Genomic DNA, 14,315 nt, shown 5'->3' on the forward strand with positions numbered 1-14,315 from the left:
GCTTTCTGTTGGTATAACTGTTATAGGTACTAATTTCCATCAAGCAGTACTTAAGAGCAGTCCTGATTTGTGGATTGCCTTAGTGTTGCTCTAGCAGTGCACCACCAGTACCATCTTTTATTTGACACCATTTAAGCAAAGATAAAGAGAAGACACACTGAACTATGACAGTGCATTTCATGATCTCTTATATCCTGTCAAAATTAGTTCAGAATTGAGCATACTTTTAAAAGATCTTTATCAGTGTATAACTCCAAAAATCTGCTTTTCATGCAAGTAAGAGGAGTATCACCATCTCATTTGCTCTGTCTACCCTTTTCAAAATAATTCTTCTGAACACTAATGTTGTTTTGTCATTTCTCCTTTATAATTTGAGGACCTTGATGAGTTTATCTCCAGGATGGGAGAATCGGGATTTATTATTGTGACCCTGGGTTCCATGATTTCCTCCATCAAAGTTGAAAAACTGCTCAGAGAGATGAATGCTGGATTTGCTCAGATTCCACAGGGAGTGATCTGGAGATATCAGCTTTCTAAATGGCCAAAAGATCTTCAAATCACAGCCAATGTTAAATTGGTAGACTGGATACCTCAAAATGATCTACTGGGTAAGGGACATCTTACTTTAAATAAACAAACCCTCTATGGAAATCACATAAATGGGAGTTTAAAAACCGAGCATAAATTAGTAGTTAAACACTTGAAATGAAAACCATAAGAATGCAGACATAGATTCATCAATTGACATTGCTTGACTCTGAGTAAATCATTTTAAATTCTTGTCATGGGGGTAACAAGGTAAGCACAGTTTCCAGCTTCTCTTAATGGATAACCAAGTTCTTGGTCCTCCCCAGGGCCCATTCTATTGGACTGTACCTATCATGTCCTTTAACAGAAATTTAAAAAGTGGCAATCTGAGCTGGTTCACCATCAACTTAAGTGACTGCTCTCAATTCAGAGAAGCTGAGGTTCCCTAGTCTTTGACAAACTGTAAGCCCAGCTTTCTTACAAAGAAACCTTGTGTCTGAGGATGCTGACATATATCTGCCAGTAAAAAAAAATTAATTTGAAAATTCATCTTCTGAAGTATAAACTTGTGAGTTTCAAAAACTGCAGTTCCTCACCTAAGATTATGTTTTGTCCGAAGGTTTAGACCTTGATGGGTAAATGACGAGTGGTCTCTGAAATCAACTGTGAGTCAGTTTAAATTCAATCTGGATTATTTGCCTTAGGCCACTAAACTTTACAAAGCAATTTTCAGTTGTCATATATTACTATATGACCCTAAAATATTTGATACTTGGCAATATTAAATCCACAAAGGAACCCGTACTTATTGGTTCATCATTTCTTTGATCTTGTGTATGGAATTTACCATTCTTCAAAATCAAAGATGTCATGATCCACTTAAGATAAGCACAAATAAGCTGACTTTGCCTCATTAATTTCACATCATATGGATTCTGTGCATGTTACATCAAACTGTAGCATAAGATGCAATAAATGTTTTGGAAACATTTTCTTTTTCGATTTTAATAATTATTAACTCTATATATAGCCTGTTACAAAATAAGAGTGTGGGACGGTTTACCTTAGGTGTTTGCTGTTCTGGGCTGTGACACCCAGCTCTGTCCTGTCAGCATCTGTCTCCTTAAAAATAAACAAAAAAAAAAAAATGACAGCACCTAGCCCCAGTCGTAATATCATATTCAGGTGCTTCCCTCGCTCTTCATTCAAAACAAAGCAGTGTGCTGGGCATGAGAAATCACGAACACTTATAGGACTGAGCCAGATACAAATGAAGATGCAGTGTCGATCACTTGCTCCTGTTTTTGGCTTCAGCAGACAGGATACTGAGCACACTCAAATTCAATCTAAACTGACAAAAACAGTTTCCCATGGATAAACGTAACACGAGCAGCTTGCTTATTCACTTTAAAACACAATCACATCATAAAATAGGAAGAGTGTATGAAAAGGGGAAAAACAGAAAACGACACTTGTGGCTGAAGTGATTTCCCAAAGTGGTAGTCTTTAAAACAAATATTTGCTAATACCACCTAGCAGTAGCAGTGGCAGGATTTCATAAAAGGGTAGGCCCAAATTTGTCATCAGTGCACCTGATGTTATTTTTATAACTGTTAAATATACAGGCAGTCCCCGGGTTACGTACGAGATAGGGACTGTAGGTTTGTACTTAAGTTGAATTTGTATGTAAGTCGGAACAGGTACATTATTTTAATAAATGCTTTTGTTGACCGACTGTAACCAAGTGCTCTGCCAGTGAATGATGGAGTTTCACCTCTTTCCGAAATATTTATTATTTCTACTTTATTTTCAATGGTGATGGTTTTTCTCTTCTTTACTGTATCACCAGCACTTGCATCAGATTTGTGTTTCATAGACATTCTTGCAGGGTGAAGACAAAAGGTTAAGATGAGCTCTTCTGCACAGCACTGTACACGCTATCACAGCAGGAAGGCACCAGTTGTCAACACGTCTGATGTATAGGGTGGGCCAGATCTAATTATGCAATTTTGATTACGCTATAACTTATTCAGTTTATTACATAGAAAATCACCTGAAAAATCCTGGACCATAGAGAAGTGTGATAGCCTCCTGTTAACATCAAGTTTTTAGTGGCAGTGACTGGTAAAATTTAAAGTCAATCTTATTTTCAAAAACTTGTCAAATAGATGTATGCTATGTAATGCATATTGGGATTTTCCAAATATTTTAAGAGTTAAATGAACTATTAAAGTGATAAAACTAACAGTTGACAATTTTTTCTGTATAAGTTTATAATTAATTCATATTTTAATCAAAGGCATATGTATAATAAAATGCATGTGAGCAGTATAGGCTAATTTAAACAGCTAAAATACAAAACAGGGTGGGCGAAGTAGAAAAATGAGTGGGCATGGGTCTACCTGGGTCCTATATTAATGTCCCACCTGGCATTTGGTATGCAGAAGGTTAAGGCCGATGGACCAATTATCATGAATGTTTTATTTGAAAGTTCACTAGGTAGTTTTCTAGTTTTTTTTGTTTTTATTTTTATAGTAAATCAGGCAACTTACTTGCATTTCCACAAATGATGTCCTTAAATTATTTGTAAGACATTGAGATGAGGTTGATAGATGATAGATGGTCATTTCCGGAGGCTGGGACTGGACCACGTGTCTGCCTCGGGTGTTGCCAACCAAAATCCTGAGGTGTTTTGTAGTGTGATGGGTGCAGCAATGCGCCGTACCAGTGCACGCTCCTAGACCTGACCTGACCTGAGATGAGGGATGTGCAGCTTCAGTCGTTTTTCATATTTGAACACAGACTTCCACGTATTACACATAGATAGATAGATAGATAGATAGATAGATAGATAGATAGATAGATAGATAGATAGATAGATAGATAGATAGATAGATAGATAGGAAAGGCACTATATGATAGATGAAATTGAAGAGTCACATAGTGTGGGTGAGGAATGATCTCCTCTGTCTGTCAGTGGAGCAAGACAGTGACAAAAGTCTGTCACTGAAGCTACTCCTCTGCCTAGAGATGACACTGTTCAGTGGATGCAGTGGATTCTTCATGATTGACAGGAGTTTGCTTAGCGCCCGTCGCTCTGCTACAGATGTTAAACTGTCCAACTTTACTCCTACAATAGAGCCTGCCTTCTTAACAAGTTTGTCCAGGCGTGAGGCGTCTTTCATCTTTATGCTGCCTCCCCAGCACACCACCGTGTAGAAGAGGGCACTCGCCACAACCGTCTGGTAGAACATCTGCAGCATCTTATTGCAGATGTTGAAGGACAGATGTTTAGATATACTATACATGTTAAACATTTACATGTTTAGATATGTGGGTTCTATGACAATTAAACTGTGACATTTTTAACTATGGTTGTTTAAAAAAAAATATCGCTAATTGCTTATTATTGATTTAAATGTTTTAAATTATTACAGTACTCAATTGAGGTCATATCACACTGCCCTAGTTTGGTTCAGAAAAAAAAAGTAGTAGCTAGTGTTAAACCCTTTAGCAGAAATAACTTCTGTAGATATTTCTAGTAATTGTCTAGCTGTCTCCTACATTGATTTGGTAAAAATACTTACACACTCCTCCCTACAGAGCTGGCTCAACCATGGGATGCTTGACAGCTTCATTTTGACAGAGGCCCTCACATTCTCCTCATGTCCTCTCAGGTATAATATGTAATCCGTGGTTGACTTAATGGTGACAATCTGACCAGGCCATAAAGTAAAAGTTCAATCCAGCACCATGCTTAACAGTTGGTTTGAGATTGTGGATAAAAGCTCTACATTTACTTCATCTTTATAGAGTTTATTGTTCCACTAGTCTATTTCTTTACCTGGCTGTTTTCTAGCAAACTTCAATCATTTATCTGTATTCTTTTTTGAGAATAAAGTCTTCTTCTTTCCTGACTTTGCATGTAGTGTCTGTTTCAGATGGTACATTGACCAAGGTTGCACTTGCTTGTAAATTCCTTTATGTTACTCTAGGGTTCTTGGACAATTTACATAGCCTCTTTTTTGGTCAGCTCTAAGGCTGAATTTAGTGGGGAACCCTCAGCTGGTGAACAATTCAAATAGTCTAATGTCCGAGTTCTTTTGATCTTAACACGATTCAGCCACATGCCTCAATTGCTAAGACTCGGTGACACCACAGGTTTCTAATGTTGATACAAGGCAAGGTCTTTCAAGTTACTCTCTAATGAGTGTTTGTTTGTTTGCACCGGATTATATTATGAAGTGTTTGGCACAATGATAAAGGTTGTGTTATTGCTTTCTGTACAAATAAATTATGTAATGGTTGATTTAAATCAAGGCTTCCCAAAGTGGTCAATATTGACCCCCTGGGGTCGATTTGAACTTTCTAGGGGTCGATAGTTTCAATAAAAACATTTGGGGGTCGACAACAGCAAAAATAGACCCCCTTACTACTGCTATTTGTTTGTTACTTCAAAATATCTATGATTCCAGTAGGTACCTAATTATGAAGCAAAATAATTCAAAAAAACACTTTTTTGATAAAAACACATTACATACCAAACTTGTGAACGAAAAGGTAAAATGTGTCATTAAAAGAGTCACACGTAAGAATGCATGAAAATACATGTAGCACAAACATGTCAGTGCATTGTCTTAACGAACTTATCAAAGCAAGTGTGGACATGAAAAACCGTTGCATGTGACTAGGGGGTCAATGGTTTTAAAAGTTTTTGGTAAAGGGGTCTGCGGCAAAAAAAAGTTTGGGAACTCCTGATTTAAATAATACAAGTCTGTGATTTTTTTAATTAGATTACTCTCGTTGTAAGTTTAATTCTGCTGTTTCTCAGGGGTGGGGGTTGATTTGTTTTCAATTCTATTCTTGTAAAATTGATCTATTTGTATGCAATGTTGTGTGATTTCAATAAAATCAATACAATAAATAATAAATAAATAATTAGATCACTCTCATATATTAATATCATTGAAATAACAATCAAATATCTGCTGTCCAAAAATTTTAAAAAAGACCACATTCTTCAGGTGGAGGACTTCCTTTTCACACCAGTGTTTATGTGTCTTTTATTTGTACCCTCAGGGCATCCAAAGGCACGCCTGCTGGTGACTCACGGCGGACAGAACAGCTTGATGCAGGCCGTGTTCCATGCTGTCCCAGTCCTGGGCATCCCCCTCTTTGGAGACCAGTTTGATAATATGGTATCTGCTGAAGCAAAGGGATTGGGAGTGAAAGTTGATGTAGCTCAAGTGAAAAGTGAAAATTTGGCCAGTACGATAACAAAATTAATCACAGACGAAAGGTAATAAAAACACTTTTTGTTAGCATTGTCATATTGTGTATATTCTATTTCCTAGATAATAGCACAGGGTGTCATTTTTAAATGAGAAAAGCAACTGAAGACCACAGTTTCACAGCTCACTTAGTCCAGCAATCTTAACTGCAAAAATATCCAATTGCATTGAAAATGCTTATAAATGAAGTACCGTGTTAAAATCAAGTGGAATATTTTAACCCTGGTTAATAATGTGTAAACCTATTCCAGTCTAAGATGTCCTGCAGACATGGGCTTAGTGAATTTTGTGAATTTGTCCTTCAATTGTAAATTTACATTCTCCAACCACTGCTTTCACTAAATCCAGAGCTATTCCATTTTCCTTCTTAGAAAACAACAGTTTCTCACTTAACTAGTTCAGTAGCCATACTTCTTTCTTGTAATCTGCCTGACTGTTGAGGTGAGCGTCAGAAGTTAAAAATAAGAGACATTAACAGAAAAATGGATGTGGCCACCAGAATATTGCTTTTATTTTCAATGTCAATAAACTCTTGCCAACAACAAATATATGTCCATTGACATTATTGTTAAAATATGGAGAGTAGAAAGTAAAACATCTAAGGTGTACAAAGTCTGTTATAACACAAAGACAGAGCCAAAGTTACACACAGTCACAGCTCTGAAGACTGTGGCCAGTGGGCCGCCAACTGTTGTGATTTAGGCTGAGAACTGATGTTTTCTAGCCTTTTACTTAAAGAGAAGCCATTTCTCTTCTCAGTACCCAGATGTGGCACTCGCTGCCACTGCCCACCTGCCTAATTGTTTTGCCTACCTATGGTAAAGTCATCTCTGACGGAGGATCGCAGGAATTGTCAGGTAGAGGGATCCTTTCATTGGATTGGCTGGCCCAGCGCTGTCTCAGCTGTGGAATGGCCAATAGCGGGAGGCAGGTTGATGGCCGAGGTCTCCAGGACTCTGAACAAATCCAAATCATACTATGTGATATCATCTACTGTTAAATTCTGCTCTGTACTTCTAATATTGTTATTTGAGTGTTATACTGTATTGAAGATTACTTGTATTCTGTTCTGTGCATTGTATTGTATTGCATTGTATTGACCCCCTTCTTTTTGACACTGACTGCATGCATCTCTCTTTGAACTGCCTTTCCCAGGTTTCTTTCATTTTTTTCCCTACAAGGGTTTTTTTCAGAGTTTTTCCTTGTCTTCTTAGAGAGTCAAGGCTGGGGGACTGTCAAGAGGCAGGGCCTGTTAAAGCTCATTGCGGCACTTCTTGTGTGATTTTGAGCTAAACAAAAATAAATTGTATTGTATTGTGCACCATTGTCAGGGTCATATCCTGTGTTTCTAGGGGTGTAGTGACCGTGAGTTAATCAGCAACTGGCATAGAAGGTCAGCCTTTCACTATGATCCTTACCTGATCTGTGGATAAAATCATTACTTTCATTTTGACTTCTAGTATGATTACTTTTCTTGCCTTGCCTGGTTTTCAACTTTTGAGATGTTAATATAAACCTTTGAATTTTTCCTCTTGTCTGGGTTGCTTTGGTTTATTTTCTTTTGTTTTGTCTTTTGCTCACATTTCCTAGTATCTCAAAAATTTGTTATTTGTTTTCCTGCCAAGTCAGGACATCTACCCCCTTCTAGGTGTTTTACTATATTAGATCGATTTTTGCTGTTTATCTCTTTAATCATCATAATCAGATGAGCTTATTATTTACTCCAATTGTTTTTGTGGCATCTGTATTTGTCTCGAAGCCACAACACCATCTGTTTAACAGGTATGACAGGTATATTGAGACCAGTAAGTAGTCATCAGTTTTCTATTTCAAAATGGCATCAAATGTCAAAGTTATCATACTTCATATTTGTAGGGGAAATTGATGAAAACAACACCCCACTATAAGGACTAGCATCCTGTCCAAGATTTGTTCTTCACTTCTACTCAGTCCTGCCAGAACAAACCTTGTAGTAAAAAAGATTTTTTGTAAAAAATTAAATGAATAAAAATGTCAGGTACATGGCCAGCATTACCATCCATAATTTTTAATGGCTTTACTTGGCGGTGGTTTTGAAAGTCCTATGTGGGTTTTACAACATTCTACACCAGGAAAACGTGAAAAAAGCAACTCTTGGTATGCACCACACCATGTAACTGAGGTTCAGGAGAAGAATCGCCCAGCTGTGTTAAGAACATTACCGCACAAGGGATGATGCAGAATGGTTAGTTCAGTACACCGAATGTCATGCGTTACAGCATACTCATTGTTCTTCATTTTTAAGTTTACGTTTTTCTATTATATAATTAATTGATGTCTAATCATGCTTGCTGTAAGCAACAGATTCTGATTTGTCTACTTCATAGGCCACGTTTGTTTCTTTTGTAATCTGCTTGGCTGGTGACGTGAGTGCCAAGAATCAAAAACAGACACCCTGAGGGTGTTTATGTGCGTTTTAAATAACCCGGTTATTCCCAGAAGCTCGTTTACAAAAGTGCCATGTCTACCCTAATTCTGGTTAGAGAAACCAGGGTATTGGTCTCTGAAAAACCAGGTTAACACATGTAGCTTTTTCTGTGAGTAAACTAGCTCTGTGCCCATGTAAACCCTTCATCAGGTTGCTGTTAAGGAATTTGTAATCTGTGCATGTCTGTTGCACTCCGTTAGCTTGTGCATATTTATGGCCAATTACGTCCAGCCATCACATCCCTCGAATTCCTTGAAGATTTTACAAATGTAATTCTTGACACCTTAAAGTTTTCCTTCCATTCATTGTCATTAAACTCTTTCAGAACAGCTCAGCCTCAGCAGTCTTTGCTTCATGCACACATTCAGCAGCCAAATGGTGGAAGTGTCCAAAAAGATACATTTTTCTGAGGCAAATCATTCTCTTGAATGTAATAACTTTCTAAGTATTTCAGAAATCATAAAATTTATGTCGATGAGCTGATCGTACAGTCTAAGCTCAGCAGCACATTCTGGGGAGACACAGGCTTTTTGCTTGTTTTCAAATTCATGGCGGCCAATGATGACATTTAACTATTTTTGCGTAGTTTAATATTGTTAGAGCATTTTGCCAATGGAGAACTCCATAAGTTGACTTGCGCATGTAAATGAAGGTTCTTAAATAAAACAGGTTTCTGACTTAACTGGATTACTCACCATATCCCGGTTCTGTGTGTACATGTAAACACGCTCACTGATAGAAAAATGGGACAATATTCCTTTCACTTTGAATTTCTAATAAAGTATCATCGACATGGGATGGTGGATCGAGATTGTCCTTAGAAATTTTGAAATCCATAGTGGTAGTGTGAGGGTTGTCTCTTTAGGACTTTAAAAAGAAAATAGGTCCTTATAGGTTAATCCAATCAAGTAGCTTACCCAAAATCCAGAAATTGACATTTGTTATAAACTTGGAGACAGTGAAACCACGCTTTTCAATTTTGTCTGTTTTGCTTTTGGATATTTCTTTGGCCAATTGTTGTGCTTTTCTAATGAAATATAAAAATCCAGAGTGGCAAGATGCAAGTAGAAGAATGAACTTTCTACACAACACCTTAAAAACAAAGCTAAAAAAGTTAGAATTTTAAAGTAAATTTGAAAATTAATAATTCTTCCTTCCTTGTATACAACAACAACTCAAACTGACTGGAAGCCGAAAATGTGGAATGTGGCTATGTTTCATATTAAACATTCCACGTTTTCTTCTACACCTGTGTTTTTCTGTTAAAGAGATACGTTCAAAGTTCCAGATATCCCAAAACTGAAAACTAAATGGCATACAGTATACTTATAAAAATACTAAAAACAATTTGATGGACGTCTTTCCTGTCAGTGTCTAACATATTCAGTCTCATCCATGTACTGTATAATGTATGCATTCAGAAAGGTGCTGAATTTGAAAGTTAGCTGACTTGATAGTAATTTTGGGAATACATATTATCTGTCAATCATACTTAGGGCAAAAATAAGTCTAATTTATCTAAAGATTTTCTGTGATTAGATTTTAGATGTACTAATATTCTGCATGACAGCAAAATGTCTTCGGTATATAAATTTTTGCCCCATTAAGACTTCTCTGTTCAAACTGTGTTTTCCAAATGAGTTTCAATGTGTTTTATTTCCACAGGTATAAGAAGGCAGCAGAGACTCTGAGAGACATTCATAGGTCACAGCCGATACCCCCTGGACAACGCCTGGTTCTCTGGGTGGAGCACATCCTGCAGTGTGGAGGTGGAGGTCATCTGCAGTCTCACTATTTACAGTTGCCCTGGTACCAGCGGAATCTCCTAGATGTTGTCCTCTTTCTTACGGTGGCTCTGCTTTTGCCACTATACATACTGGTCAAAGCATTAACCAGACTTGCTAAGAAGTTCTTCAAAAAACGGAAATCTGATTGACAATAGCATGATCTAGCTTTCTACTGCTTAAATGAGCCATTATGTTACATTATATTAAAGAATTTCAGTCAGGTAAACTCATTACATTGGCACACACCACTACATAAAGGCCATCATATGGAATGTCAAACTTTGTATCAGTGATCTTGAAGTGCAATTAATTTTGGCACGAACACCACTGCTCCTTTAATTTGTAGAATCATGTATACAGTAAATTACAAATAAATCTATCTAATGCTAAAAACATAGCGGGTCATGTGCAGTGTGCAGTCATCTGGGGATGATCCCTTGCTGACCTGGTCTTAATATGCGTAGACTAACTTTCAGGTTAAGCGCTGTTGCAGTGTCTTGCAGCAGACCAAGACTAAGACTAAGTGGAGTTGCGGGGGCTTTTTGGAGTCTGAGGAGAACAAAGTTGTGCACCAACTTAGAACACCTCATGAGCAGGTTATACACACTTAGTACTGTGGGTAATGTTACAGAAAGAATTCCACATGCTTTAGACAGACTGTTGCAGACGTGATAAAGTACAAAAATATGGAAGCCATTATATATTTATATTTGGACTGAAATATAAGTAGGGCAGCACAGTGGTATTGCTGTTGCCTCACAATAAGAAGACCAGGGTTCACGAGCAGGTCCTCCCAGCATGCTTATTCTCCCCGTGTCTCCATGGCTTTTCTCCCAAACTCCTAATACATGCAGGTTAGGTGGACTGGTGATATTAAAAAGGCCCTAGTTGTGTGTGTTCATCCTGCGATGGACTGACGCCCATTTTAGGGTTTGTTCCTGCCTTCCGCCCCGTGATAGCTGGGATAGGCTCCAGCCTCCCCTGTGACACTGTTCAGGACTAAGCGGGTTAAAAAATGACTGACTGAAATATAGTATGATTCTAAATCAAATTTATTTCAATCAGTGCCGCAGAAAAAGACAGGTGGTGTGTGGAAATACTTTGTGGCCCCCGGCCGGGGGGACGTGAGGAGGGCTTGTGCGTCCTCCAGACCGCGAGGGGGCGTCCATCCTGGTTCTGTTGGGGGCCACGGGTTGAGGGCATGGAAGCCCTTCCCTGTAGGGGCCCGTGGTCACCGCCAGGCGGCGCCCCGATGCCGGTTTATCCCGTGCGGTTGCCGGTCGGGGCTGGAGCCCGGCGGGACGCTTGGAGGACCGGAGGAGGCGAGTGCCTCCTCCAGACAGAGTGGGCGTCCGGCCTGGTTAGGCAGGGGGCCTCGGGTACAGGGCTTCGAAGCCCAGCCCTGTAGGGACCCGTGGCCACCGCCAGGCGGCACCCGGGGCCTAATTATCCCTAGAGCCCGGCACTTCCGCCACACCAGGAAGTGCCGGGGGGAAGACTTTGTGTGGCACCCGGAGAGCTGCCAGGAAGACAGCCGACACTTCCGCCACGCTGGGCGTGGCTAAGGACGGAACACCTGGGGCTCATCCGGGAGCCTTATTTAAGGGGCCGCCTCCTCCAGTCATTGGTGGAAGTCGGGAGGAAGCAGACGGAGCTGGAGAGAGGACAGGAGGCGGCCAGAGGAAAGGCACAGTGACTGTGGGCCCTGGACTTTTGGGGAATTCGGTGCTGAAGGCACTGGGGTTGCGTGAGTGCATAACTTGTATATAGTGGATAATAAACAGTGTGTGGTGAAAAATATGTCGTCCGTCTGTCTGTGCTGGGGCCAGCGTTCACAGTGGCGTAGCCGGCAGGATACTCCGCCTGGTTCAAGGCGGGGACCTGCAGTAAAACAACAAATTTCTGTGAACGGCCCGGCGCAGCAGCGGACCCCACACACTGGCCGCGGGAGCGGCCCGTGCACAACCAGCGGGGCGTTCGCCCAGAAACCGCCACGGACAGCGGAATGGCTTTCCCGGTGCGGAGGAGGACCCGACATCGCCGGAGCGCAGCGGGCTCCGAAAGTCGCGCTGTCGGGACGGACAGCCGGGCCGGCGTCGCTACGCAAAAGGCCACACCGAGGCGGGGGCCTCGGCATGACGGGATCCGGGAGGTGAGTGCCCTGCCCTGCGATAATCGGCCCTCCGGGGTCGGTTGTGCTTTATTTTCCACAGGCAGGGACGAACCGGGTCCGCGTCCGTGGCAGGAGCACGCCGGGCCGTGGGCTGTCGGCAGCACGGCGACGGCAGCAGCAGAGAAGGCTGCGGAGTCGGAGCCGCTGCGGCTCAAGGAATCGCCGCAGCCACAACGCGGCGAAGAGGCACGTCTCCGCACTCGGAGCAGGGGAGGCAAGATGGCCGCGGGCCGGGATTGGCCGGTGTGTCTTGCGTGCCCGCCGATGATTGGATAGAGGCGGGCCCAAGGAATGCCAGTCTCGTGTCAGAGAAGAACCCGATTGGGCCAGAGGGAGTGGCCCAGAGGAGGCAGGCGTCGCGTGGAGCCGATCAGCAGGTAAGCTCACCGACGTCTGTCTCTCTCTATCCACCAGCGGCTCGGCGTCTCGGAGGAGTCCCTTCGGCCCGTCGAGTCGTCGTTTGAGGAGTTGCTGCGTGTTCTCGTCGCTCAGTGTGAGCAGCTGATGGAGAAGGCGGTCGCGTCGGGAGTGACACCGCGTGAGACGGAGGAACGGCGCGGCGCTGGAACCGGAGGCAGGCAGAACACGGCGGGAGTGGTGAGTGTTGCCGTTCCCGTAAAGCAAGTGGGGGTTCGCGAACATGGCGTGACTGTTTACAGGACGACCGGCCCAGTAGGCAACTTCCCAACAGCGGATCGGCGGTGCAGACAGCTAGCGAGGCTGGGAGATCGAACACGCAAGGGCTGGTAGGATCGGGGCTGCTGAGTGCCCTGGGTCCTAGCGCCCTGCGCTTCAAGCCCGCAGCTGTCTCCTGTCGCTCTGCCTGGACGCAGACGGGGCTGGATTTGAGCTTTTGCTGTGCTCAGACCCAGACCGTCAGCGCGTCAAGAAGAAGGAGGAATCGAAGGGTGAATGCCGATTCCTCCGATAGGAGAGGACGCGGCGCTGGGTGCGCGTCGGAGAAGGGCCGTCCTCTGGATGGACAGAGGAGATCCCCTGGGCGGCTGGGCGAGCTGCCTGCGAGCGGTGCCGAGGCCGACGAGCGGACGGGCATGGAACCTGCGGCGGAGGACTTCAGCAGGCAAGTGGGGGCTGTCGGAGGGGGGCAGGAGCACGGTCGGTACGGAGACCGACGGGGCGCTCGGGGTGACTGTCCTGGCTGTGCTTCTGGCCCTCTGTTCCTTTATTTTACAGGTCCAAGCCACGACGAGCGCTGAGGCCGACGTCGACAGGGACCTGCCCTCCTGGAGCGGGCCGCTCCGCGGAGTGCTCCACGCCGGGAGGCCTGCAGTGACCCCGCTGGCGAGAGCGGCGCAGACCACAGGGGGACGTTTGCGCCGGCGAGGGTGCGAAGACAGATGTCCCAGGGTGCCGTGTTGGACCCTGGGGACATAGTAGGACCCTCGCTGGGGACGTGCCGCCCTTTCGGGTTGTGCCGTTCGGACCCACGTGTCCGTCCTGGTTCTGTTGGGGGCCACGGGTTGAGGGCATGGAAGCCCTTCCCTGTAGGGGCCCGTGGTCACCGCCAGGCGGCGCCCCGATGCCGGTTTATCCCGTGCGGTTGCCGGTCGGGGCTGGAGCCTGGCCGGGACGCCTTGGAGGACCGGAGGAGGGCGAGTGCCTCCTCCAGACAGAGTGGGCGCGTCCGTCCTGGTTAGGCAGGGGGCCTCGGGTACCGGGCTTCGAAGCCCAGCCCTGTAGGGACCCGTGGCCACCGCCAGGCGGCGCCCCGGTGCCTAATTATCCCGGGAGCCCGGCACTTCCGCCACACCAGGAAGTGCCGGGGGGAAGACTTTGTGTGGCACCCGGAGAGCTGCCAGGAAGACAGCCGACACTTCCGCCACGCTGGGGCGTGGCTAAGGACGGAACACCTGGGGCTCATCCGGGAGCCTTATTTAAGGGGCCGCCTCCCTCCAGTCATTGGTGGAAGTCGGGAGGAAGCAGACGGAGCTGGAGAGAGGACAGGAGGCGGCCAGAGGAAAGGCACAGTGACTGTGGGCCCTGGACTTTTGGGGAATTCGGTGCTGAAGGCACTGGGGTTGCGTGAGTGCATAACTTGTATATAGTGG

At 43.9% G+C, this 14,315-nt stretch overlaps 1 protein-coding gene across 1 annotated transcript in view; it reads left to right on the forward strand.

Annotated features, from left to right (window-relative positions):
- The window catches only part of LOC120527288 (UDP-glucuronosyltransferase 3A1-like), a 36,506-nt gene extending 26,036 nt beyond the window's left edge, over positions 1-10,470 (forward strand). The window contains exons 5-7 of the mRNA XM_039750527.1: positions 377-608; positions 5,608-5,827; positions 9,952-10,470. Coding sequence (XP_039606461.1) covers positions 377-608; positions 5,608-5,827; positions 9,952-10,222 — 723 coding nt within the window. The 3' untranslated portion in view covers positions 10,223-10,470. The remainder of the gene's footprint in view (positions 1-376; positions 609-5,607; positions 5,828-9,951) is intronic.
- Positions 10,471-14,315: the final 3,845 nt, after the last annotated feature.

Source organism: Polypterus senegalus, chromosome 4 (genome assembly GCF_016835505.1).
Source record: "Polypterus senegalus isolate Bchr_013 chromosome 4, ASM1683550v1, whole genome shotgun sequence".
NCBI lineage: Eukaryota > Metazoa > Chordata > Cladistia > Polypteriformes > Polypteridae > Polypterus > Polypterus senegalus.